Source organism: Corvus hawaiiensis, chromosome 5 (genome assembly GCF_020740725.1).
Source record: "Corvus hawaiiensis isolate bCorHaw1 chromosome 5, bCorHaw1.pri.cur, whole genome shotgun sequence".
Taxonomy (NCBI): domain Eukaryota; kingdom Metazoa; phylum Chordata; class Aves; order Passeriformes; family Corvidae; genus Corvus; species Corvus hawaiiensis.
In genome coordinates this window covers 60170137-60195344 of record NC_063217.1, presented here as the reverse complement: position 1 = coordinate 60195344, position 25208 = coordinate 60170137, and the positions used below count along the sequence as shown (strand labels likewise).

The 25208-nt window shown below is 37.7% G+C and overlaps 1 protein-coding gene across 1 annotated transcript in view; it reads left to right on the top strand.

Annotated features, from left to right (window-relative positions):
• The first annotated feature begins 11376 nt into the window (after positions 1–11376).
• The window catches only part of TTC29 (tetratricopeptide repeat domain 29), a 116276-nt gene continuing 102444 nt past the window's right edge, over positions 11377–25208 (top strand). Inside the window, exons 1-3 of the mRNA XM_048305332.1 lie at positions 11377–11451; positions 14199–14295; positions 16639–16722. Of these exons, the coding sequence (XP_048161289.1) occupies positions 11442–11451; positions 14199–14295; positions 16639–16722 (191 nt within the window). The 5' untranslated portion in view covers positions 11377–11441. The remainder of the gene's footprint in view (positions 11452–14198; positions 14296–16638; positions 16723–25208) is intronic.

Sequence of the window (25208 nt, the reverse complement as noted above, 5' to 3'; positions counted from 1 at the left end):
GTTAAAATTACAAAATTAGATGATTATAAGATAACAATGTAGGTCATTATAGACCTATACTATGGAAGATTCTTAACCCTGACTTTGTTTAAATTGTTATGGCAGAGAAGGCTGGTTCTGCAAAGCAGAAGCATCTTGGCTGAATCCTCCATACTGGGTTCTGGAGACCAGAAATTCCTCTCAACAAATCCAACACCAAGGACAGATGGGTGCTGATATTACAGTGTATCATCCAGGAGGAGTTAATGTTGAATTTCATTATGGATATTAGCTTCTGATATTTCTTGAAGTAAACTCAAATTATTGTCTTTAATATTGCCATAATCCATCTCTCAGCCACGGCCATATTACTAAACTACAGCTTGTTCCCATGTACTTAGTTCAAACTGTTTAAATAACATTGTTCAAAGAAATGATCATTAATCACCCCGTAAGAATTTCTATCTCGCAACACTTTAAGACAAAGCTGAAGACTGATGTTGTAATGGCATAAAGGTAATGGACTGTTATAGAATCATTGAATCATAGAATGTTAAGGGTTGGAATGGACCTTAAAGATCACTTAGTTCCACTCCTTTACCACGGGCTGGTAAAATCCACTAAACCAGGTTGCTCAAGCTTTATCCAATCTGATCTTCAACACTTCCAGGGTTGGGGCATCCACAGCTTCTCTGGGCAACCTGTGCCAGTGCCTCGCCACCCTCACAGTAAATAATTTCTTCCTAAGGTCTAACCTAAATTTCCTTAAATTTCCTAAATTTCCTGTCACTGGAGTTCCTACCAAAGAATCCCTTTCTGGCTTCCCTGTAGCCCCCCTGTAGCCTGGAAAGTTGTTACAAAGTCTCCACAAAACCTTCTCTTCTGCAGACTGAACAGCCCAAATTTCTCAGCCTGTCTTCGTAGGAGAAGGTGCTCCAGTCCTCTTACCAATTTCATGTCCCTCCTCTGGACCTGCTCCAACAGTTCCGTGTCCTTCTTATGTTAGTGGTACCAGAACTGTGCGCAGTGCTCCAGGTTATGAAAGTTTTGAATTCATGGTCAAGTCCCAAGAAAAGCTGCCTTTAGCATCATCCTCTCTGGAGCTGAGTGAGAGATTTAAAATTCAGAGCACCTGTAAATTTGTGGAAAATGATGGCCAGGATAGAGCAAGATAGACAACATGGCTGAATTCTCTGCATCTGAGGAAACTGTGCTGTGAAAATGCGACACAGATGTGTACTACAATTACAATAGGGTGAAGTTTGTCCATGGAAGAATTCCAAGAACATCTATTTTCAATAAACATGCTCTCCCAAAGCCTAATTCACGAGAAACTGTCTGACACAAACTTCTGTTTCACATTTAGGGGAGAATGTGACTCAACAGTTTGGACCTTGTGGTCACCACAAGACAAAGGCATTTACGTCAAAGCCTACTGCAACTGCATGCAGATCCAAGTTCAGCTCTTAGCATAGTGATAATGCCTTCTTCAGGATTTATGGCCCTAAACTGTCATTTCCGTTGCTGTCTTCTGCTTCACTCTCCAAAAGATTTTACTTTGACCAGATAAGCAAGCAAAATAAGGGTAAGGCTAGACTGGATCAGTCTTGAGTTACACTTAGACATCCTTGCAGACTGAGGGACAATAAATGTCACCTTCATCTGTGAACACTTCGTTTTGAGGCAGATCCATAAAGAATGAGTAAAGCCATTGGCTTTTGCTGGGAAACTCCTGCTTCCCTGTTCTGGACATCTTGCAGGCAGCTAAAAATCTTCCTCTTCTTTGCATGGTAGTGAAGAAAATCAGGCAAATAATGCTGATTCCAGTAAAGTATCATTCCAACAGCAGCACTTCACTGGATTCTCAGGCTTTTTCAGTTCAGTTATTATTTTTGTATTATCTGGTAATTTAGATACAGTTATTGTAGGTTCTTCAGCCTTTGTTAGATATTCTCTGTACTCCCCAGAGTTTTGTATCCTGTTTTATACTTCTTCTCTTGTTTTTATCAGTTGTCACCTATTGTGCCTCAGTATTTTACTCTCGGGTACTTCAATTATACATGAATGTGATGTGCTTCACAGCAGCTACTTTCCATTTGCCGTCTAAATATCTTTCCAGATGAATGTAGTAACCTACATTTAACTTCACAGGCAGTTGTGCAAATCTACTGTGTTTCAGCTTTTGGGTTTTGGTGTGGTTATTTTGTCTGCTTGCTTTTATCTGATAATTGATTTCTAGATTTTTTTTTTTTTTTTTAAATTCTCTGCTTTCCAAATCAAAAATAAAATGGGAAAAGAGAAAAAACCCAACTGGTTAGGAAAGTCACTGAGCCTATTCCTATACCTGAAGGGAAAGAGGCTAGTTTGGGATATTACAGGGCTCATCTCTTAAATTTTAATCATATTGGCTCCCTTTGCTTGTTCATTTACTTAACTTCTGCAATTTTTAAAGAAAAGTGCTATTACAAGACAAAGTAGCTTGTCTGGTTTCAACGTCTTAGCAGAAGAAGTAAATATTTGCAAAGCATTGGTAATACCTCACCAGACTGATTTTCAGAAGTGCTTTCATCCCACAATTAAGCAGAAACTGTTTTCCCTGCACTCCTATAAATAAGGCACTTTGAAAAGAGAGAGGCAAGATTCATGCTCTAGTATTGCCTACAGAGATAAAAGCCAGGTAAAGAAGGTGGCAGGCATATGAGCTGGCATTAACATTTATAGGAATATCCTTTGACTTATTTTCAGAAAATATCTGCAATATTTGAGACACAAATATTTGTTTGATATTTTTGCAATTTTTTAATGTAAATATAAACACACTGAAGGAAAATCAAGTATACCTCACATCGTGCTTCCCTATGCTCCTTATACACTATCACAGGATAGTGAAATAGAATTTAGTATCAAGATCTTATAAGTTTGAGTTTGGGCTCTTATAATTATACAAAATAAGAATCAGTGCACTACATTATCAAAATAATTTTTATTTTTATCAGGGTTTTTTTTTCCCCTCAAGCTACTTGTCAGATATTTTTGCCTCAGTCTACAATATTCAGAAAATGTTCTGGGTAGAAAACATATGCTGAAGAAAAATGACCTGCCCACAAAGCTTATGGCTGACCACAAATGTTTTAACAGTGTTCTCAGTTCTTAAAATTACTTAACAGAGCAGATAATGATCTTCTCAAATTCATGGAAAGTAAGGGGCTTTTATGGAAAATTGAATTTTAGACTAATATAACAGTTTCTTAAGTAGTCATCTTGCTGCTTGAATTTTAAGCTACATTTAATATAATATGGCAGTATTCAGAAAAACATATAAAACAATAAGCATATATTCTTACAGGAAAAAAAAATCCCAGTGCTAGAAGAACAGAAAACAGCTGCATTGGACACAAATAATTCAAAAGAGAAGCCTTCAATATATAGCAATAATACACCATATTTGTTTGTATTTTTGCTTTTCTGAATCCCATGAGCACCTAACATACCTTTTAGACTATTTTGAAATAATTTTAAATGTAAATAATTTGGTAGGACTTTTTAAATCAATTGTTAACCCATGATTTGAGTGGCAGTCTCACTAATCAGGAAAACAGCATGAACAAGCGGTAAGTAAATACAAATCAAAATACATCAAGAAATAAATGTCTGAAAAAAACCTCCAGCAATGCACTAGGGAGTTCTCTGACTTCAAATCTGTGCAAATACAGATTGAACTTAAGATGTGTTGTTATTGGTTAAACAATTTTTAATGAAATATAAAGACCTATGTGCTCTTAAATGGATAATTTATGTGCAATGTTATTGTCTCCCAAGGTTTAATTAAATGTTTGCCTTGTGGCTAATCAGCTACAATTAATAAATGAAGCCTATATTCGTGTCACTGATAGGGAATGTTAAAATGGCCTCCATTGTAATTTCAGTATCACTTTTGTGTCTAGTTGATAACAACAATCTATCTAATGTGTAAGAGGTTTGGTCCAAAATACTCATTACTGTTTATCTGCTGTGAGATAAGAATTAGGAGAAATGCAAAGCAGGCACCAAACTTGAAAGAATATAAGGAAGTTTATTAACAGACCTAAAAGAAGGGAGAAAAGAAAAAAAAAAAAATTATACCACCTTCAGAACTCTCCTCCTCCCCCCATCTTCCTCCCTTCTCCCACTGACAATGTTCAAAGACAACCCTTAAGATGTTCAGTCTGTTTACCACTTCCATAATAACCTTGTTTAGTCCATTTAGAAAGAGAAGTCTCTTCTTGCTCATGCTATGAAAACAGTATCACAACGAGACAGCCACCCACTTCCAAATATTGTTCAGTCCATTTAGGAAGAGGAGTCTCTCTGCCTGTGTGTGAGTCCCTTCCCCCGACTTGCAGCTTGTTCAAGGTCACACACAGATAGCAATTGGTTTTCCCGCGTTCGAGGGTCCACTCTTGAGGTTTTTTGGGGCACAGTTTTAAGGTTGAGCCGTTCAGAAACAAAAACAGAGGCCCTTCTCCTTCCCTGGGAGCAAAGGGTCTTCCTCATCTTCATTGTTAGGACTATCTCTGGGAGCATCTCTAGGAACTGAGGTTTCTCCTTTCCCATCTGGAGCAAAAATCCTCATCTGGTTCATCTCTAGGGACTGAGGTTTTCTCCTTTCCCGTTTGGAGCAAAAGTCCTCATCTGGTTCATCTCTCCCTGTCCAAACTTCTCATGAAATTACAGCTGCGTCAGCATCTGCCTATCTCAGCGCAGGTGCTTTTGCTTACGAGCTGAACACTCCACCCCCCATATCTTCATGGAATTACAACGGGATACTCTGATATATCATAGCTTCACAACAGAATTTCAGCTTCAAGCATCTCCTCTCTCTCTTCCCTCAAGTTTTCAGCTCTTCACAGCAATAAAAGGGTTAATCTCACCTCGGCCTTGCAGCTTTGCAGCTGGAATGTTGAATTTTTCTTATCGCAGTGGAGAGGGGGGAGAGCCGAGCCGCTCCGGCTGCCCACGGCAAGGCAGTGGGGGGGTTCCACGACTGGAACAGGTCCATCGGCTCCAGGATGGCCGTGGCCCAGCCCGGCCTGGCCCAAGCAGGGCCTGGCCGGGCCCGGTGGCCCCCACACGGGGCCCGCAGTCACCTGTCCCAGCGCCGGAAACGAGAGAGAGCTTGGAGGGGGAAGTTTGTCTATTCTTAAATGTGTATCACAGAGGCGATCACAACTTTAAGTGGCTTAGAGAATTGTCCATATTCAAACTGGCCAGCTGATAGGTTCTATCAGTTCCCAGAGGAAACTGTAAGCACCTCTTAGCAAGGACATCCCTTCTGGGACTATGCTTGCTAACCTATGACAATGTATGAGACACTTTCACAAAATAATTTGGTAGGGACACTATGACAAAATTCCAGTAGTTTAATGCACAGGTTTATCACAATGCATAATTTCACATTCAGTTTGGAGGTAAGTACCCAGCAGTACTGGATGTGGAAGTGTATTCCTACAAAGTGCTTTTCACCCTGAAAGTTTCCAAAGTTCAATTTAAATACCTACTCTACCAGAAAAGGAGCAAATTTCTTAGCCTTATATGGTTAGATAAGAGTTTACACAGTGGAGCATAAACATCCATTAATCACCCGACCTACTGAACCCAAAGAATTTGAACTATCTCTGGCATGACACACCTAAATATTGTCTTAGACTATATAAGAACAACACATTATTTTCCTAGACGTGACCTTTCCATGCCTTTTCACTCTCCCTACTTTAAGTTATAAACCTCTATAGGTAAGCCTTTAAACTGTAGGTGAGCCTCTGCTGGGTATTCTCCCACCTGAACACATCTTATAAACGCTGGGCTAACAGAGAACAGGCCAAAGGCAACACTGGCTGTCACTGACAGTTTTCCAGAAGTCATCTAGAAAGAGAATTTTAGATCTACCGACCTCAAAAGACATCTGTTCTCCGTAGTTAGCATATTATTATTTGTTATTTATCATTTACACTGCACTAGTGCACAGAGGTCTCAGGGCTGGGCTCCATCACAAAATGGGATCTGTAAATAATTGCTGTTGCCTGTCTGTATCAGTGTTTTAGACAAGATGCAATCAATGGGTGTGACCAGAACTAGAAAACAATAGCGAAAGAAGAGTTTAATATCAATCAAGAACAAACAATCTTCACGGACCAAGTGCAAAACTTTGGAGTTTCAACTTACTGGGGAAAAAAATAATTTTTTTCTGCCAGCTGAATATGAGCATCTCTTGCTGTCAGACTTTCTTATTATCTCAAATCATTTTTTTCACCAATTTAAGCATAATTTTTCATACAAGGAACAGAACTGTACAGGATAATTCTACTGTCATCTCTTAAGTCATTCATTTTGATTGCACCTCCTTTGATTGAGTTAGATTCTCATTCAGCCACAAGTCACACCACGTACAGAATCATGAAATTCACTCAGAGGAGTCTGAAAGGCTGTAAATACTGCTGCCTTCCATTAGGATAAAGAAAGGCATAATTAATTGCAGTACAGTAAGAATATTGGCTGCATATTTTGTCTCAGGAAATGAAAACTTATTTAAGAATAACTTATTTCTCTTGGGGTTGTAAAGACATCTTTATCTGTACATCACTGTTCTTTTACCCAGGCTTCCATTTATCACCCAGGCTTCCATTTATTACAGAATGAATACTGTACAAATTAATGGATTAGAACTATTTAGCTCAGCTCTCCATGAAAGAGCTTGTCCCAACATACACCAGAATAAACAGATAACCACACACTGAATACTGAAAATACAGTCAAGTTTTCTAAATGTGATTACAGTGGTTTTTTCTATTAGTTACTAATATCAGTTCTACACACAAAACATTTTTTAAAATGCTCTATAAGGATAAACAGTCATAAGCTAATTCTGATTACAATTTCCCATTCAGTTATGAAGGAGACCTTCAAACTCACTTGCCTGAGGCACTGAGGAGCTCCAGGTCTTTGACGCTCATGAAAGAAAGATAACAATCACTCTTCAGGGGAGAGAGATTTTATTATACATACCCCGTGGGTTTTTTTATCCTTTATCAAACTGCACCTTTGTGGGCCTTTAATTTCTTAATGGGTTGTTTATCCTTTCCCCCATAATTCATGATGATAAGCTAGATGTCACAGAGATATTGTTATGGTGATGAAAAAGTTGTACTGATGAGTTGAGTCAGTGATGTAGTTTGATTAACTTTTTATATAAATCTTTCTAGACAGCTTTCAAAAGAAGGCCAAACAAGTAAGTTGGCAATGTTACAAATGTTTCAGTAGGTGAAAATCCATCTGATGCAGACCTATAAAAGTACCTGAAATAAGTAAACAGAACCAGGAGGAGATATTGATGGGATAAATTTCGGTTTGTCATGACATAAAAAAGTGCATGCTGGGGCACTTTTGTCTGTAATGCATATAGAATATAGGGCCTACAATGGCATGATATAAAGACTTAAGAGCATGAGTTTTGGAAAGCAGTTATTACTTGCAATTCCAACATTCTTGACTTAGTTTATTAGGTGCTCTCAGGCAAATGCCAAGAAAACGTTTGTACACTGGTTGTTACTTGGTAGCATGCTCAGTGTTGCCCCCCTCCAGTTCCCTGGTTTTGTATTTTTAACAATCTGGCCTTTCCTCCTTTTTTTCCTTCATACTCTTCTCCATGATACTTTAATTTGCACCAAGTCTCTTCCTCTTTTCCCCCTTCTAAAGTGAAGGACTGGGGACACTTCAGATTTGGGGTCTTTTTGTGTAGTGGACAGGTTGATAAGTAATAGGAAAATCAAAACTACCAGGGACCAAAGATGGACAGTTAGGCAGGAATGAAAACACTTATTTTTTTAATGAGCAGTACTCAAGTAGTCAATATTCAGGAGTATCCTGATATGTTCTGGTAAGTTTCAGGCATTGCCACATTTAAGCACAGCAATTCCTTTTCCGTGTAACCATTAAAGGTGCACAAACATATTTCCTAAGGGTACCAGCTACTCATAATGATCAATACATTGTACTTTTTGCATCTCTAGGTTACATTTTTGAATATGCCAATGTCTGAAATCAATTTTTTTTCAAGAAAATTAGTTCTTCACACAGTTTTTGCAAAGAGTATCTGCTATGAAATATTATCCTTCCTTGGACATTATCATTGCTTACAGAATTGGGAGAAAACCTACTCTAATGATAGGAACAAAAAAGTGCTAGCAACTGAATTTTTTTTCCATGGACAGACATCCTTTCCCTTCAGGACTTGCAGGCCAAACATTTCTAGGCAAATTAAATTGGTGCTAAAACACAGCATTGTAATAGGAGCTGGTTTCATCCTTAACCACAGAAAGGCTACTGCCTCTTCATATTACTATGGAGATGTAGACTGCCTTTGATTCTCTGCTAAAGAGTGCTCTCTCTAACTTACATATTGTTTGGCATGCAAGATCCTTTGAACACATCTCCATAAAAAAAAAAAAAATTCTTACTTTGCTTCCAAGTCAAATGAATTATATATGTTTAACACAGGAGATGTAGCCATGGCGTAAATGTCTGCTTGTGAAGTACTTCAGATATCATTCCAGAATATTAAGAGTAATTTTAAATCTGCTGGTTTATCTTTTTTGTTTTTACAAGTTTTCTTTGTAAGTTTATGTACAGGATACAAATAATTGTGTCATTGAAGTGTTTAATTCAAAAAGCCAAATGTTAATAAGTCAAATGCTTTACTGAAGTCTAATTAAATTACATCAATAAGTGAAACCTGCAGCATCATTAAGAAAGCAAAGTCTGCTTGCCAGGCTTTATTTTTCTGCCAGGATATATAGATTTTTTAGCAGAAGCCCACAGTAATTGGAAATATCTTTCTTCTTTTAAATTATTTGCTAACTGAGTTAAAAATATTGTCTATCCTGTATTTTGGCTGATCAATGTCACATGGGTAAACTATTATTATCCCATTTATTCTTTTAAGGTACTAGAACAATACTAGCTTCATCCTCCTTAAAAAAGTCTTAGTGTTCCAAGAACTTTTGAATAAACATTGATTGATATGTTCATTCCAAAAGCTTTAATGGCAGTTTTCTTTCAGTAACTGAACCATTCCCCCTCATCATTTGAATAGAAAACAACTCTTCAATACTAACAACATAATTACATCAGCTGCCATCTTCCCAAATGCACAGAATAAATATGTATATCTTTAATATTTGGAGTTTGTCACTGATTAAGGTTAAAGCTCTCATCCTCATGTCTTAATAGGGTCTTCTTACTATTCAGATCATTTTCTGTATTCTATACTTGCAAAAGCCTTCCAATTTCCTCATTTTAACTCTGTTGACCACATGTGTATTTCCCTCATAACCTTTTACTTGCCACAGTAATTTTCTAAAACCCCTGCCTTTCAGTGTACATGAATGACACCACATTCTTTCTTCAGTTTTGCAGATGTTTGCCTTATAAACCACCCTGGATTTTCAGCAAACATATTCCTCAGTTGTGGCATTATGGCTGAGTGGGTAACTGCACTACCATCCTTAAACCACTTCCAATTACTATTCTCCCACTTCAGATTAAATTTCTTCTCCCAACAGACTTACCATGTAATAGTGCTCACCTTTATAAAATTAGCCCTTTCAAAGGATTAAGTATATGTATTATTGGCTTGGACTTAATTCTGTTTGCACATAACAAATGTGATCGAATAATTATCAGTTATACCTAAGCTATGGCTAATTTTTAGTTCTGTGATCAATTCCTTTTCATCTGACAAGATGACGTCTAATATAGAATTCCTCTGTGTTGTATGCAACATTTTTTGAGTTAGGAAATTGACGTTTTAAATATTTTGAAATTCCAAGTACATTTTAACACTGGCAGCATGAGACCTTCAGCGTATGTCACTCAGATTGAAATTCACTCAGTACAGCAGTGCTTTCCCTATGTGTTGTAGGTGGGTAAGGCATAGGTCAGGCTGTTCTCTAGTGTGATTTGATATCAGCTAAGTACCCTGTCAGCTTCTGACTTATCCACTAGAACATTGACCCATAAACATTCACGATCCTTTGTTTCCGATTGCCATCAACTCAGAAACGGGTAATGCCATTTTTGAAGTGCTTTCTGTCCACTTGATCCTTCCAAAACAGATTATAGCAATTGATTCTGACATTCCAGTTTTCCAAACAGTTGTAGCAATAAAAACTAGGTCAAATCTGTGCTAAAAAAATGATCTCCTGCTGGTGTCAAGTTTCCAACACAAAAACAGAAGTCACTGAAAAATCTCTGTTCTTTATATTCTCTAACATCCCAGTTGGGTTTCTCTTATAGTTTTCATTTGTGCTTATCAAAAGCTTGTTGATTCCTTCTCAATACTTCTATTTCTGACCAGCCCTCAGACACCCTAGCAGGCCAGCCCCTTAGAACAGCTCCTTTGTGACAGTAAATTAAGCAGCAGGTTCTCATCAACAGAAAGCAAGGACATTTTCAACAAACCAAATGCCTTCATGTTATGTCACTTACTCAGAGATTCAGTCTAATATTTTTTCTACGTGCTCTTTCCCCTTACTCAGAAGTCCTGAAGGATGTCAGAGAGGAGAAGAAATCCTGGAAGGATGGAGGGTAACAAAGATGATTAAGGGACTGGCGCATCTGTCTTACAAGTAAAGGCTGAGGGAGCTGGGCCTGTTCAGTCTTGAGAGGAGATGAATGAGAAGGGACCTCATGAAGGTCTGTCAGTATCTGCAGGAGGGATGCCAAGAGGATGGATCCAGGCTCTTCTCAGTGGTGCTGAGCAATAAGACAAGAGGAATGGGCAGAAAGTGATGCACAGGAAGTTTCACCTGAACACAAGGAATAACTTCTTTACTATGCAGTGACCACACACTGTAACAGATTGGCCAGAGAGATTGTGGCCTCCCTCACTGAGATATTCATGGACCATCTGGGCACAGTCCAGTGCCAGGTGCTCTGGGACGACCCTGCTTAAGCAGGGAGGTTGGACCAGATGACCCACTGTGGTCCCCTCCAACCCTAACCATCCTATTATTCTGTGAAAGAAGAAAACCTGCTCAGTGCAGGTGTCTATTTATCATCAGAGAGATTGCCCACACTTCCTTAGGTATCCATACGATCCTGGCTCTTTGGTTGCCAGCTTCAGAAACTCGCTCAGCTTTGAGGGATGCTCCCGTTTGAGGCAGCTCGTTCAGAGCTCACCTGAGCTCCTGGAAAGCACACCAACACCTTGTGCCCATTTCTCCCAGCCCCCGTGTTTCCCAGGGTCTAACCCGGCGTCAGCGGCTCCCCAAGCCCGCCGGGAAGGGCTGGGATGCTGCCTGACGGCTCCCGGGAGCCCGGCCCTCAGCGCCGCCCGGCCGCAGCGCCGCCCGCCCCCGTCGCCATGGCGAGGCCGCGGCGTCCCGTGAGGGGCCGGGCCGGCGGAGAGCTCCTGCAGCGGCCGCGCCATGAGCCCAGGTCTGTTCCCCGGGGAACTCCGGCTGATGGGCGTTACATTTTATTGGTACCGGAGCCAAGGGTCAGGGTATGTAGCAGGACAGGTGAAGACAAAAGCTGAAGTGTCCCTGGGCGGTGGCTGGTGACCGCCAGGCAGCAGCGGAGGGCGGCTGTATTCCCAGAGCCGCAGGGACGGAGGGCATTCACGATACGGGTCAGGCTGGGGCCGCGGCCTCGTCCAGGTTACTTGGAACAAATAGCATCTCTCATGCTGGCTGTTGATTTCAAAAAATTATTGCTCATTTTTATTTTTTTAATCAATTTACTCTCTTACTTTCAGTGTAATAAAGCAGCGTGCCAGTAAGTCTGTCCTGTCACATTCTGGTGTCCTTTTAGCTGACAAGGTGCCGGGTAGCAGCAGATATGCCCACAAAGACATCCATGTGTCGAGGCCATTCCTGCTTCCTCACCTCCTTCCCTCCTTGGGAAATCCTCAGCCTCCAGTTAATACCTCGGAAAAATGTGTGGGAAGAGCTAAGAGGCAGCCAACAGGTTTCCCAAAAGGTGCCGGGAAAGGCACCATTGCAATCAGCTGGTGTTTTACCTTCGGCTTCAGTGCACCTTGGAGCGATTCCAGTCCATGGGAAGATTCCCTCCATCATGGGATTAAGTCGAGCACTTCTTGAGAAACAAACTGCACCCCCTCATCTTTCACTGAATTTTGTGGATGTTTGATTAAGTAAATGAGACGTGGCTTGGGCTTTATAATAAAGGAGCAAAATGTAAAGTGGTCTTTAAATGACCAGCAACGAAATTTACATGACTGAAATAGCATGGGTTTCAGAAGGATGTGTTGCTGGTGCCTTCTGTCATGTGTCTGTGGTTGTAATTTACCTGTAAGAATGACAGTTACCTTGGAAATGAGGGAAATACACCCTCCATTTCACTCTGAAAGCAACCTCCCAAGTCTAAAGTAAAAGTTCGGTTGGCATTATTAAGGAGCAGTTTAGGAGGTTTTTTCTCTCCCAAGCATGGAGTTTGAAATAGGAGCCAGGACAGTATTTTAGTACCTGTGAGGCAGGAACGTACTAAGAAAAATGTCTGTGTATGTGCCTCATGTGAGACCTGTGTGCATGACAGCCTCTTTTCCCATAGACTTTTGTGTATTGGCAACGTGGGGCGTGTGAGCCAGCAAGGAGCTATTGTGTGCTCCAGCCAGGTGCCATGAGACAGTCCCCAAATTACAGCTCCCCATCAATAGCTTTCCATGGCTGCAGAGGCTCTCTGGGGGTCTCTTTTCAGGTGCTTCCCCTCCTTTTTCTGCTCCATAGCTGCAGTCAGCCCTGCTGCCTTGCCAAATTCATCAGTTGCCAATAAGGCACGGCTGTTTTCATTTTCCCACTTAATACCTAAAAACAAAAGCTTTGCATCTTCTCTGGGCTTCAATATAGTTGTTCCAAAGTTCAATTACTATTTCCCACTGAATAGCATCTTCCTGAAAAGGAGTTTTCCTTTTGATAAAGTTTTTATATACAAACCTGTCATTCTCTGTGAGAAGTGCAATCTTTTGTAGTGATGAATTACCCATATTTTTTTATTTTCCAGGACACACTTCTGTTAAATGTTGCTGCCTCTAATTGCAGATCAGTTTATTTATAAATAATATCTTTTTTCTTTCTGTAAAAAATGTTATCATTAGTACGAGTCCCCAAAAGAATGACTTAGGAGAAATATCCTATCCTGTCATCTTTTCAAACTATAATTCTCCTTATTATTCAGTTCTAAGTAACACAATTTTAAAAATTACTTCACTATAACCACAGCAAAATACTGCATCAATGAAGTGGCTTTTGATCCCAGAAAGGCTAAAATATAAAATATCTGTTAGTCTGATGCTAATCATTCAGTAACAAATTGATTAGTATCAAATACTTATTTCCCAAAAACTAAATTTCCTTTCACTAAATGTAGCAAATAGTTAAATTCTTTCCCCCCTCTTATTATATTCTGTTTTTCCATCCCTATTAAAAGTTTATGCCTTCAGGCCTACCAGCAGGGCATGCAATACCTACATTAAACCAAATTTAAAAGTAAGGGTGCTCCTGCTGCTAACGTCCTCAGATCACAGACATGCAAAATGAAGGAACTGGCAGCTGAAACTTTAATGGTAGGAAGTGTAGACTGAATACTTGGGGAAAAAACACAGTAGCTCTATATGACAAAAAAGTCCTATTAGCATTTATGTATTTCAAAATGACAAGCTAGACGATTTTACATAACTGTGGGGCTTTTGGCTTTTGTTTTAAGTAAAATCCTGTGTTGTAAGTATAGCGTTACTTACATTTTTTCCTTCAAACGATTGTTTCTATTTTAATTATGTAGGATTTTGAACATTAAAACAGTGCTTTTCATACTGTATATCCCATCATTTGTCCACGTTGTGTATTAATTTGTTATCAATACTTGAACCTAGATAGCTCAAGGAAGCACAGGGAATCCCATGCAGGTATGGTTCCTGAATCAGCTGTCCCTATGGAAATCAAAAGCACCTCAGCGAAAGAGAGAAAACCATGGAAAGTTAGATAATGACCATTCCTTTGTGTTATGTCCTACTGAAGTAGGGCTGTGATTTTTGTGGAACTGGAGTTGGGTCTTAATGCACTGGAAATAACAGAGAGTGGGCTGGGAAGCAGCACAAGAAGGAAAAAATCCTGCATTGCTGTGAAGGGGTTGTTTCAAGTAATGTTGGTTTTGTTTGTTTGTTTTAGTTAAATTGAATGTGTTGCCTCAAGCGGTCCTCCAAAGCCCAGGGGAACATCCCAAGTTCATAGAGCAGGCTCTTTGCCCCCCGTTAGACTTTGCAAGGTAGGTACCTCTTCTCTTTCAAAGCATCATTTTTGCTGTGAACAACTTCAATCAGCTGTGCCGAGGTGACAAATAATATTTGCTCTTTTGCAATATTTAAAACTACAAAAATCAGAGGCAAGGAAATTCTCTCTTAGGAAAGTTCTGCAATTAAAAGGGAGAAAAAAAGAAGGTGTCCATTGGATTAAAATGGATTTCTCTTTAATAACTGCGTGATTTAAAATTAAATAGGAGCCAACTTACAGAAGTGGACTCTTTTTATACACTTTATGAAGAACAGTGAGTCATTATGGAAACACTGGAGAAATAAGGATAAAACAGCTTAGAAAAAGCAAGTGACAACTTCTGGAGGAAAAGAAACCGGGTCTTTTAGCAAGTGCCATCCTCACCTCAATTCTGTATAAAAAAACAATGTCTATTCCAAGTCACAGTCTCTTTTCGCCACATTGATTAATTAATGAATTAATTTTTATGTTTTTAATTCTCATTGCATATAGGAAGCCATAATGATTTTGTTGAGCTGATGGCATTTCCTAGTGTATTTTTTCCTAAGTGTCACCTGCCTGTCTTTTCTGTATTATGGCTACATTAACAACATTGATAATAACAGCCAGGATGAGAGGAGTATTTGTTATTCTTAGTAAGCTAAATGCTTTATGATGGATGACAATGTTTGTAGTTGCATCAGTCCAAAACTGGTTATTACAGAACTTTTGTAAAGAGTAATTAGTTTGCAAGTTTTTGCTTATGATTTTTCCCCTTGACTGTAGTTTTCTTTATGTTTGAGGGGGTTACCAATCAGAAGTCAGAAATGTATACTTTGCCTATAAGGCAGGTGGCATTTTAAATTGTATATGATTCTAAGGGCTTTCCCCCTGATTTTTCAAATTTTTTTTTTTTTATTTATTAAAATACCTTTGTAAGGATAATGGAAATGCATCAGTCTTTCCTTTGTTTCATTTTGAGGTGGTTTCTAACTGCAGTGAGGATTAAATTGCAGCAAGCTGATAGGAATTTGCCTGTTGTAGTTCACTGTTTCAGTCTGGGGTTTTTGACTTTCTCTCCATTCTTCCAAATATCTTCCTAAATTGTAATTATTTTGATGTGAAAATTTTGATATTGAATACATTTTGGTGTTGATTATAAGGGAATTTTTATGGCAATATCCATAAGGTGTACATTTAGCCAGATCAGCAGCAACTCCTATGGCTTAAGTGCAGCCTGGAAGCACAAGCCTGGTGCCACTCAGCAGCAGCAAATTCTGGAACAAATTTAAAGGCACTATTTGTGAGGGAAGTTTTCACTGTTACATTATTTTAAATACAGATATGTCAAAATATCTCTGCTTTGCTTAGCTATTTTGTTTTCATTTAAATGAACTTCTTGAAGTGTCTTTGGTATTCTCAGAGCAATAAGGAGCATGACGCTTATATTAGCTAACATTATGAAAAGAGTTTACTCTCATCACTGTAATGAAAGACAGCAGTGTAATACAGACAGAGGAAGAGCAAAGTAATAGATTTATGTGGAACACTAATGCTGAATTTCTTTTATCTTTGAGTGATTAACCAGACAATCTTTATGCTCTTTCTCCGAAGAGTAAAAATAAATTCACATTACTTTTATAAAGATAACATCCTCTACAGCCAGGATATCAGATTCTATTTACATACACTTTATGGTCAGTAAGTGCATATTACCCTTTCCAGGCATCTCGTGTGTATCAGAGTGGAGATGCAAAGATATGATGGCTGAAGTGAAAGGTGAAATGATGCACAGTTCAAATTTTAAACTTAGATCCATGCATCCTGAAATTTGTGGACCACCTTTTGCACTGTGCTGCATTTGAGCTGGATTTGGGAATTCTTTTGTTGATTTGACTTTGTTTTTAATTTTGAAGAAGCTAAATATGAAATAAATTGGACCACTCTGGTCCATACTGATAATACGAAAATGTAATGGTCCGGTTTAGGAAACAGTTTAGATATGGATAGCTTAATCAATTATTATTGATTTAGCTGATACACAATTTCTTCTAGTTTAGACAGAAATATCAGATAACCAGATCCCTGAAAGCTACTACCACCTCTGTTTTCTTTTATAAATAAAGATTTGAAATAGCTACTGAAAAAATTTGAAAAAAAAATTTGAAAAAAAAATTTGAAATAGCTAGACCAAAAAATTAAAAAGATATTTGTATGTGCTTATAGAATGTCTGATACATTACTTTGTCAATATTTCAGTATTTAGCTCTACTTGGCAATGATAATATATTATACATGCTGCAGAAGTCTATGTTAGCACCTTACAGTGTTTCTTTTAATTTTTTTCATTTAAATTTAGGATTCATTTGATCAAAGACAAAGATGCCACAGATGATTATTTGGCAAAGAATATCAAAGGGGTGTCAAAACAAGAAGCTGCTGCGTAAGTTGGCTTTTTCGAGGCATTTTAACATCCATAAGTTTATTGTTTCCTTTGTTTCTAGTCATCATAGTCATTTAAATTTAAAGTTCCCTAGGCCCTACCCTTTTTAGTGGAACTTGGCATTTAAAAATTGAAGTTGATATTAAATAATGATGGTTCATTTCTCCTGATGTTAAATATATCAAAGCATTTATCTCCTTGCTTTTACTAATTTGTATATTTACCAATTAGATCAGATTTGGAACATTATTGTTAAGATTGTGTCAGTAATTATTATATTGTGCTGCCTTTTTTTTTCCTTTCTCTTTTTTTTTCTGAGCCTTTGTGAAATATCTCCTTTGGGGTGGGAGCTTATTGTACCGACATACACATTCTTGTAATTTTGAATTACTATTTAGCCAAGCCCAAGTGCTGACTTCTGTGGTGAAGCATTTAATACCCCATTAGTTATTTAAAAACCCAGTGAATGAAAGAAATCTAGATAACTTTTGATTTCTTACAGCTGAGGTATTTACATTTAGAAGTTACAAGAGACTATGACTGACTTATTCTTCTGGAGTCTTTCAACAGATCTGGGGTTCAGCACCATCAAAATTAATGAAAGAATTCGAACAAACTGAATTGCTGGTTGCTTAAGTGAGCTGATTTATTTATTTCAATATTTAAATAATAAAAAGATGCATATACAAGGGCTCTAGGCACCTTAACAATGAATATTGCAACATCACCCTTGCAGCATAAAAACATTCTATCAGTCAGACAGCAATTCCACCAGCTAGTTTCTTGCAAAACAGGCTTCTTTTCTCCTTCCTAGCCTAAGAATGTGCCTACAAACCTTCCCTAAAAACTTCCTCGTTAAAATCTAGACAATTACTAGAAGTATCAGACCTCGGGGAGCAAGCACAGAACTAAGTACCTTCCCTTACTGTCACCCTGGTTGGGTGCCAGCTGTGGCTGCTCTACTCATTACACTCCAACAATTGTCACAAGCTGGGTTGCCTTCCCGGGGAGCTGTTTCAGTCATCAGCCCCAGTGGACTTCCACACACCATGCCAGGGACACAAGTGTTGTCTCTGAGGTGATTACACAGGAAATCACCACTATTTTAGGAAGGCCTTGGGGCTTCAAAGTGCATTTTCCAGCTCTGATTTGATCAGGTCAACTTTTCACTGCTATTTAAAAAACCAAACAAAGCCACAAACAAACAAAAAAAATGCAAAAAATCCTCCTAAATGATGTTTTTATATCCAAACCCTGAGTCTGGACACTGTGGAAAAGGAAACCAGCAAGGACATCACAATGAAGCAGGAATTTTATCATCTGTTCTGCAATACCTAGACAAAGTGGAGTTCCCTTACCGTTTTGTAAGAGGCTGTTTTTCCAAAGTTACCAAAGCCTCTTAGAAGATTGAACTGAAATATCATATGTATCCTGGCTTATTTCTATGGAGATTTTTAAAGTACCTATTTTAAAAGGTTACATTCATGTTCTGTGCATTTAATTCTTCTTGGAATTTTAGCTTTTGATAATAGATCAGCAGTTATGAAGTTTCTCTCTCTAGATATAATTTACTAATGCTCTTCCATAACCTTGACAAAATCATTTGAGAGCAAACAAAAGGTAACAAACTAACTACACAGTTATATTAGTACTATGCTAATCCAGTCAGGAAAAACTAAATGCATCAAATGTAATTTAAAACCAATTTATAAAGTAAGGCAATGCCATGTCTGCAAATGATCTTAGTGAAATCAGTGTAATTCTTGGTCTGTGTCAGCAGACAACGGGTGTTATTATTTTAAAAATAGGAGAGATGGCTTATAATATGCTGTGCAGTTTTTCAATATTATTTCCATTTCAGAAGTAAATTATTACACTTCTTTGTAAAGGGACTGAATTTCCTTCCTCTGACGCATAAATATCTGTACTTTTGTTTAATATGGAGGTTAACTTAATATGCCAGTGATTATTTCATCAATACAAATTCCTCTAGCCACACTCCTGCTTAATATTAAACACGCTTTTTTAAAAGTGTGTGTTAGGCAAACAACAAGTTTATTATCTTCTAAATAAAAGAATGTATAGGTAGTATTACATTTATGGAAAAAAGCAACATTCTTTCAAACTTTTCCCTAAAATTCTATCCTTCACAATATTCCTTAAAATTGAGATGTGCTATTGAAGGAAAAAGATTGCAGTTATTCTTGTATTGTGTAATGTTGTATTGTGTTCCAAACTACAGGAAAAGAGAAGAATTCCATTAAGTGTGTTCATGATATCATCTCTTTTTTTTCTGTGGAAAAATGAGGAGATGTTTTTCATTCTTTTTTCTTTGTAATAATTTTTTGTCCCAGGTTGATATGACAGAAGAGGGCGAAAAAATAGTGCTTAAGAGAGATAGTACTTTAATGACATTAAAACAGGATATTGCTTTGTTTTTTCATTGATTTTGTTTTGCCTCCTTCTCAAAGACTTTTAACTTGAAATAAGAAGTGAATGTGGTGCAAGGATCTGGAAATGGAAAAAAAGTAAAACTTTCATTAATGCAGAACATGAGTGCTTTCTTGCCACAGAAATAGGCTTTTGTATGACGAGGTTGGCTGACTCCAGTGGCCTTCAGTGTGCTTTCCCTGCAACTTTCTGTTCTTAGTCCTGACTCACCAAGTCATTAACAGCTCAAAATCAGATTGCAGTAAAAATTAAAAATCGTTCTTTTGACTGAACTAAGAGTCAAGAAGTTCACGATGAACTGTGAAGTAAAGCATTTTTCAAGAGATTGATTCCAGGATTGAGTCTTCAAATGAGTTTAGAGCCTAAAATGGGCCAGAATTTGAAATTGTCATTCTTGTTTCCTGATCTTTTTGTCAGGGCCAGAAAGATCAAGTAACAGTTCTCTCTTCTTCATACAAATGAAAATTGTCCAAAGAGGACCATGTCATCAAAAAAGAGTTGAAGACTAGAGAGAGCCTTTGAAATGTATTTGATGAGAGGAACAGCTTTGCTTAGCTGTGACCAAAAAAAAAAATTACATTAGTGATGTTACTACATGTATTTTAAATACATTTGAGTTGAGTGGTGGAGTTCTACTGTCCTCAAGACTGTGGTGGGCAAATGAAATCCAAATTATTATACAGAGATGGTAAAGGCTTACCTAGGTATGCAGAAAATTTGTATTTGTGTTTCCTGTCTCGTGAGCAGTGGATCAGTGTGCTGTGGAAAGCTTGCTTGATAGATCTGTGTCAGTAAAGACAGGCTCTGAGATGACTATTTTCAGGCAGGAGACAAGATTCTCTGACACGCATTCTGTCGGATGTTTTTGAGATACAGTGGGCTGTTCTGCTTAGAATTCTCCAATGGCTGGCCCACTTGAAGATTAGCTGGAACAGAAGAAGGCAAAGGCTTTAATTCTCGGGTGGGCTGTGTCCTCCAGAGCAGTTGTTGGCCATCTCTGCCAATACTGGGAAGATGAATCATTAAACTACTTTGCAGATTGTAGACTGCAAAATGGAACATAAAATTTCTGCTCTAGCAGTGATGACTGATGAATATAGTGAAGTATAGCTTTTGTAAACTCCCTGCAAAAAGAGCAAAGGGGCTTTCACCCAGATTTAACTGATCCAGGTTAATAAGCCCAGTTGTGTGATTAGTTGAGCCCCATCTTTTAGGATCCAGACAAGTGCTTTAGAATAAAGTGGATTATACTTTGGAAACACCTATTTCTCTCCATTGCTTAAAGAGAGATTGTACGGTGACGAGCTCAGATGTAGGCACATACATTTACCACTCAATCCCACACTGCAGAACTGTAGGTTTTTGAAAGCTGTAAAAAGGATGAAGTAGAAGTCTTAGAAACTAATTCCTGAGGCAGCATTTTTACAGGAAGCTGTCAAGTTCAGAACAGAAGTGGCCCAGGATCCATTTTAAATCTCCTGCCATCTGATAAAAGATTATTTTTCCATTCTTCAGTCAGAGACAAATTACTTACTGCCCTCCTGCCCTCCCCAAGTTTCTGCTCTTTTCAGTGTCAGCATCAGATAGGTAGAGTTAAGGAAAAAAAGATGTGGGAAAATTTATGAGGGACTAAGTGCTAGATGAGTTTGTGGAAATAAATTGTTTCTTTCCTACATCAGTACATCTTCTACCAGTCGATCTCTGAATACTCAGCCCTATCTGTCCTCCAGGACTAAAGAGGGAGAAACTTCCTTACCTGACTAGAGGCTGGGATGATCTGGAGAGCTCCCTGAAGGAGAAAAATGGGGTTTGTGGGCTGATGGAGAGGAGAAGACCTAATATGAAGAGTGTTTTGCTCTTTATTTTCTTCCTAGCCATGATGGACTAGTAAACCCTATTATTAGACTGAGATTTTTCTGACCTTGTCCTTCGTTTGTAAGTTATTTACATCATGAGAGTTTCAGTACTCAGTTTTTGATTTATTTGCTTCTTTATCAGTCTGTATTCTGGTCTTTTGCATTGATGGACCAGTGCTTTGAGGAAGCTGAACACAAATAGCTGGTTGGGGATTTGATTAACCCATGCCTTTAGTAGCTGTCACCTCTACCACATAAATTAGTAAGGTGACTTCTTATGTTACTCAAAAAATAGATGGGGACCTTTTTTTCACTGACATCATATTGCCATGTTTTCTTTTTCCCAATCTGGAATCTCTCCTGGGGCTTCCCAATTTGAAGGGGCTTAATTTAGGTGTGGGGATTTTGTATTGTAAGGTGGATTTGACCATTTCTGTGTTATTAAGTGAGGCTCTCAAGGGACAGAAGAGGGGCACTGCCAAGAATAAGGGTAAGGAGAAATATCTTGTTGATACGGGATAAAGGCAAGGAAGGAGGAGGTAGAGCTGCTATTACTAGCAAGCTTGCAGAAGGAAATTTGGGATGCAGACAGATAAAATGTAGGTGCAGATTCTGCTTTTCCCTTGTATTTCAGCCCTTGATTGCACAGTATTTGTTTCCAGTGATGCACTGCTGCGAGCTGCTTCCATTCTTCTGCGTGCAATGCTATGAAGACAGAGAGAGGGAGGTGAGCTCAAGGCAGCTGAAGAAGGACGTAGCAGCAAACAGAGAAAGAAGTAAACTTCCTTCCCTTTCATGTTCAGTCCTAGCAAGATTTTGCTGTTCTTCCTGATGTCAGTCTTTGGATAGGACCTGTAAGCACCTTATAGCCTGCTTTGTTCACATTACTCTGGTTGAAAACTGGTGCAATGTTGTGTAAACTCATTTACATTTTATGAGCATATTTCTTCACTTTTAGATACTAAGAACTATGGAAGAGGGTAAATCAGAACCAAAGAAATCTATCCTTTCATGGTAAAAGAAATTTTAAATTAAGGCTTTCTGTCCCAAACTCCCTGCTGGTTGTGGAAAGGGAGATGGCACAAGTCACTTAGTGAGCTAGATGATAAATTTTAAATTTCTTTCACAATATTATTTAAATATGTATTTTTTTCAGTCTGAATAATTCCTAACAATCTTTCTTGCCATGACCAGGATTCAATGTTTATTAAACAACTTTCAAAAAGAGATTTTAGCACTTAGAGGCACACATTCTTTTTGGTCAAAGGAATGATCTCTGTGAATTTTGGGCTTGATAAGCATATTATTTAGTGTAATTAGGCAGTGATCTGAAGAACAGAACTGTGTAGGAAGTGAATGGTTTGCCTTTCCTAGAGAAACTTCTCTGTGCATTTGTGTAATGTGAAAGATTTTTCTTGAAAAGGTTAAAAAAAGTTCTAATCAACTTCTGTACATTATGTAGAACTTCATTTTCTAAACTCTGCAAAAGAAAGTTTCATATTTAATGGGAAATCATGAATTATTCCATTTATTATCTACTTCCTCCTTTCAAAGACATGATCTGGATAAAAGGCGGGGTGAATAATTTCAAAAAATACAATACATTTTTAATGGGAAGGTGCAAACTACAGATTCTCATGACTATTAGCAAGTATAGAGGAAACAGAATTTTACTTGCAAAAACTCATCAAACTCTTGCAAAGATAAAATACATGACATACTTTAATAAAGAAGAACACAGTGAGCTGAAGTGGTTTTTTTTATGTAACTTGTTGTTTTTACTAAGTTTGGTCTTATGGTTTTTTAGTGTTTTTATTTCTCAATAGTTCAACAATATTTACTACTGAAGATAATGTACAAGCAATACACATTCTGATTTCTATTTCTAAAACACTCCATAAAGGTGAAGCATCTCTAACACACAAAAAGTCTGATATAAAGAAATATTGTCTAATCCACCCTGGTACAGTCATGACTTCCTAATAATTTTCACAGTGAATCCTGCATTGTGTAAAATCCTTGCTTTTCCTTTCTTCTCAGTCTCCATGTGGTCTATTTGTCCTTATCCTACTGAGTCAATTCAGCTGGGGACTTGAATAAGAGATATCCTAAACAAAAGCAAAAGCGAAAGTGGGAATTGTTCATATCAATACTGCAATAAATGCAGAGCCTTGTATAGGGTTTTATGATATTTCATAACATCAGCTTGAGAAGATATAGGAAGTAAGTAATTATGTTTATCTGTCTTGTACACTGTGAAAGAAACTTGCAGAGAAATTTAACGACTACTTTGATATCATGCAAGTCAAATGGAAAGGATTCCAAACTCCTGTGTTTCTAGCTCTGAGTCCATCAGGTCAGCTCTGAAATAAAAGAGGGAAGTTGAGAAATACTTCGTTTTGATAAATAGTAGTTCATAACGTATGGTTGGGATTACTTTTTGTTAAGGAAGATTATTAATTTAGAAAGAAAAGCAGAAAGATTAATGAAGATAGTTTTCTTCTGATTATGCTTGAAGTAATCACAGGTGTGTGTACTTTTGTATGATGAAAATTTTTATAAGGGTAGCACTTTTATCTTTAAATAAAGATATTTTTTTCTTTGCATTTATGTTTAGGGACAGAATGTTTCAAAAGTTCATTGCAAAATTTATGTTTCCATTTTCTGGGTTAATTAGGATTGTTAATTATTACAGTACTTACATTCATTTTAAAATACTTTTTCTGTGTCATCCTTTGATGTTTATAATTGATTAATTTTTCATTTTATGTAGCTTTGAACAAAAGGAAGTGAATTCAATATATGTGTTCTTTGTGGGGTCCTACTGACAGGGTATGCATCCCCCTTTGATTGCGTGATTTAGGTTAAAGTTTGGTTTGACAACAATCCAGTGACTGAGGCAGGAGATGAAAAACACTGCCTTGCTAAAGATGAAAGTTCTTGTACCTATATATATATATATATATATATAGGTACAAGAACTTTCATATATATATATATATATATATATATATATATGGTATAAGGTACCTACATTTCTTTCTTTATATATGCTTTATTTTCATCTTTCTTTTAATAGTTCTGGATACATAGCTCCAAAAAGCTTTTCTTCTTTAAAAAAATCTGTATTGTTACAAGTCAATTGCAAGTGATGTTTTCCCTCCCAGGATGTGCACAAATTGCTGTGCAATATTTTTTTATTTATAATTAGAATAGGGAATCCTTTTTATAACATTTGGGGGGTTGTGGATTTTATTCTTTTTTGTAATAGGATATTAGCTATTTCAAGTTTGTGATTTGGAACTAAAAAGCAGGCACCCCACCCCAATGTAATTTAACTCTCAGCCTTAGTAGTAAAATATTCTGAAGTGTAAGCTAACTGTCTATTACTGCTTAATGGCATTTACTGTACTGTCATATCTTTTTTTAATGAGATTACTATAGTCTAAAATTCAACATATTACCATCCAGTAAATATTTCATTAAAAGAAAAGTATTTAAACGGACAGTCTTTAAACCAGGATTAAAGAGGCTGTGCCCTGATGCAGTTAAATAGCTTTGTATCAGTAGCAGTACGTGGTGAAATGTGCTGAGTGCCTGGACCATCTAAGGGCTTGACTTACCAGAATACTTACGTGGATAAACTTTCACACGGAACTGGGGTATCACAGGACTTGGATGTATTTTTAAGTGAGCTGTGTGCCCACCTTTGGTGGGTTGCAGCCCAGGAACGTGGCAGTGTAGTCGTCAGCAGTGTGAGTACAGGGTTTGACACCACTGGAACCTGGGCACTGAAGGCAAATCCTCACCTTCCATATTTGCCAAGTATTTGCATGAGCACATTGTGTTCAACAATTCCCTGCACAAACTTTAACTAATTTTAGGCATGGGTCACCAGTGGTGTTGCAAAACTGTTCTTGTTTTTTGGCTGCCCAGCTACAATTAAATAATTCCTCTTTCAGTTCCTAGAGCAGCCTGAACTTACAAATTCTTACAGCATATTTGGCTTTTTTGTGGTTTATTTACTATATTTTTTTTTACTTAATGCATATATTTTTCAAATCTTAGGGAGGAAATTCTTATATCCCTATGTTTATACTGTGGTTTTTTGCATATAGGTTAAACAAAAAGTAGCTTAGCGTTCACATACTTTATGTAATTTTAATTTTCTTGTAGAGT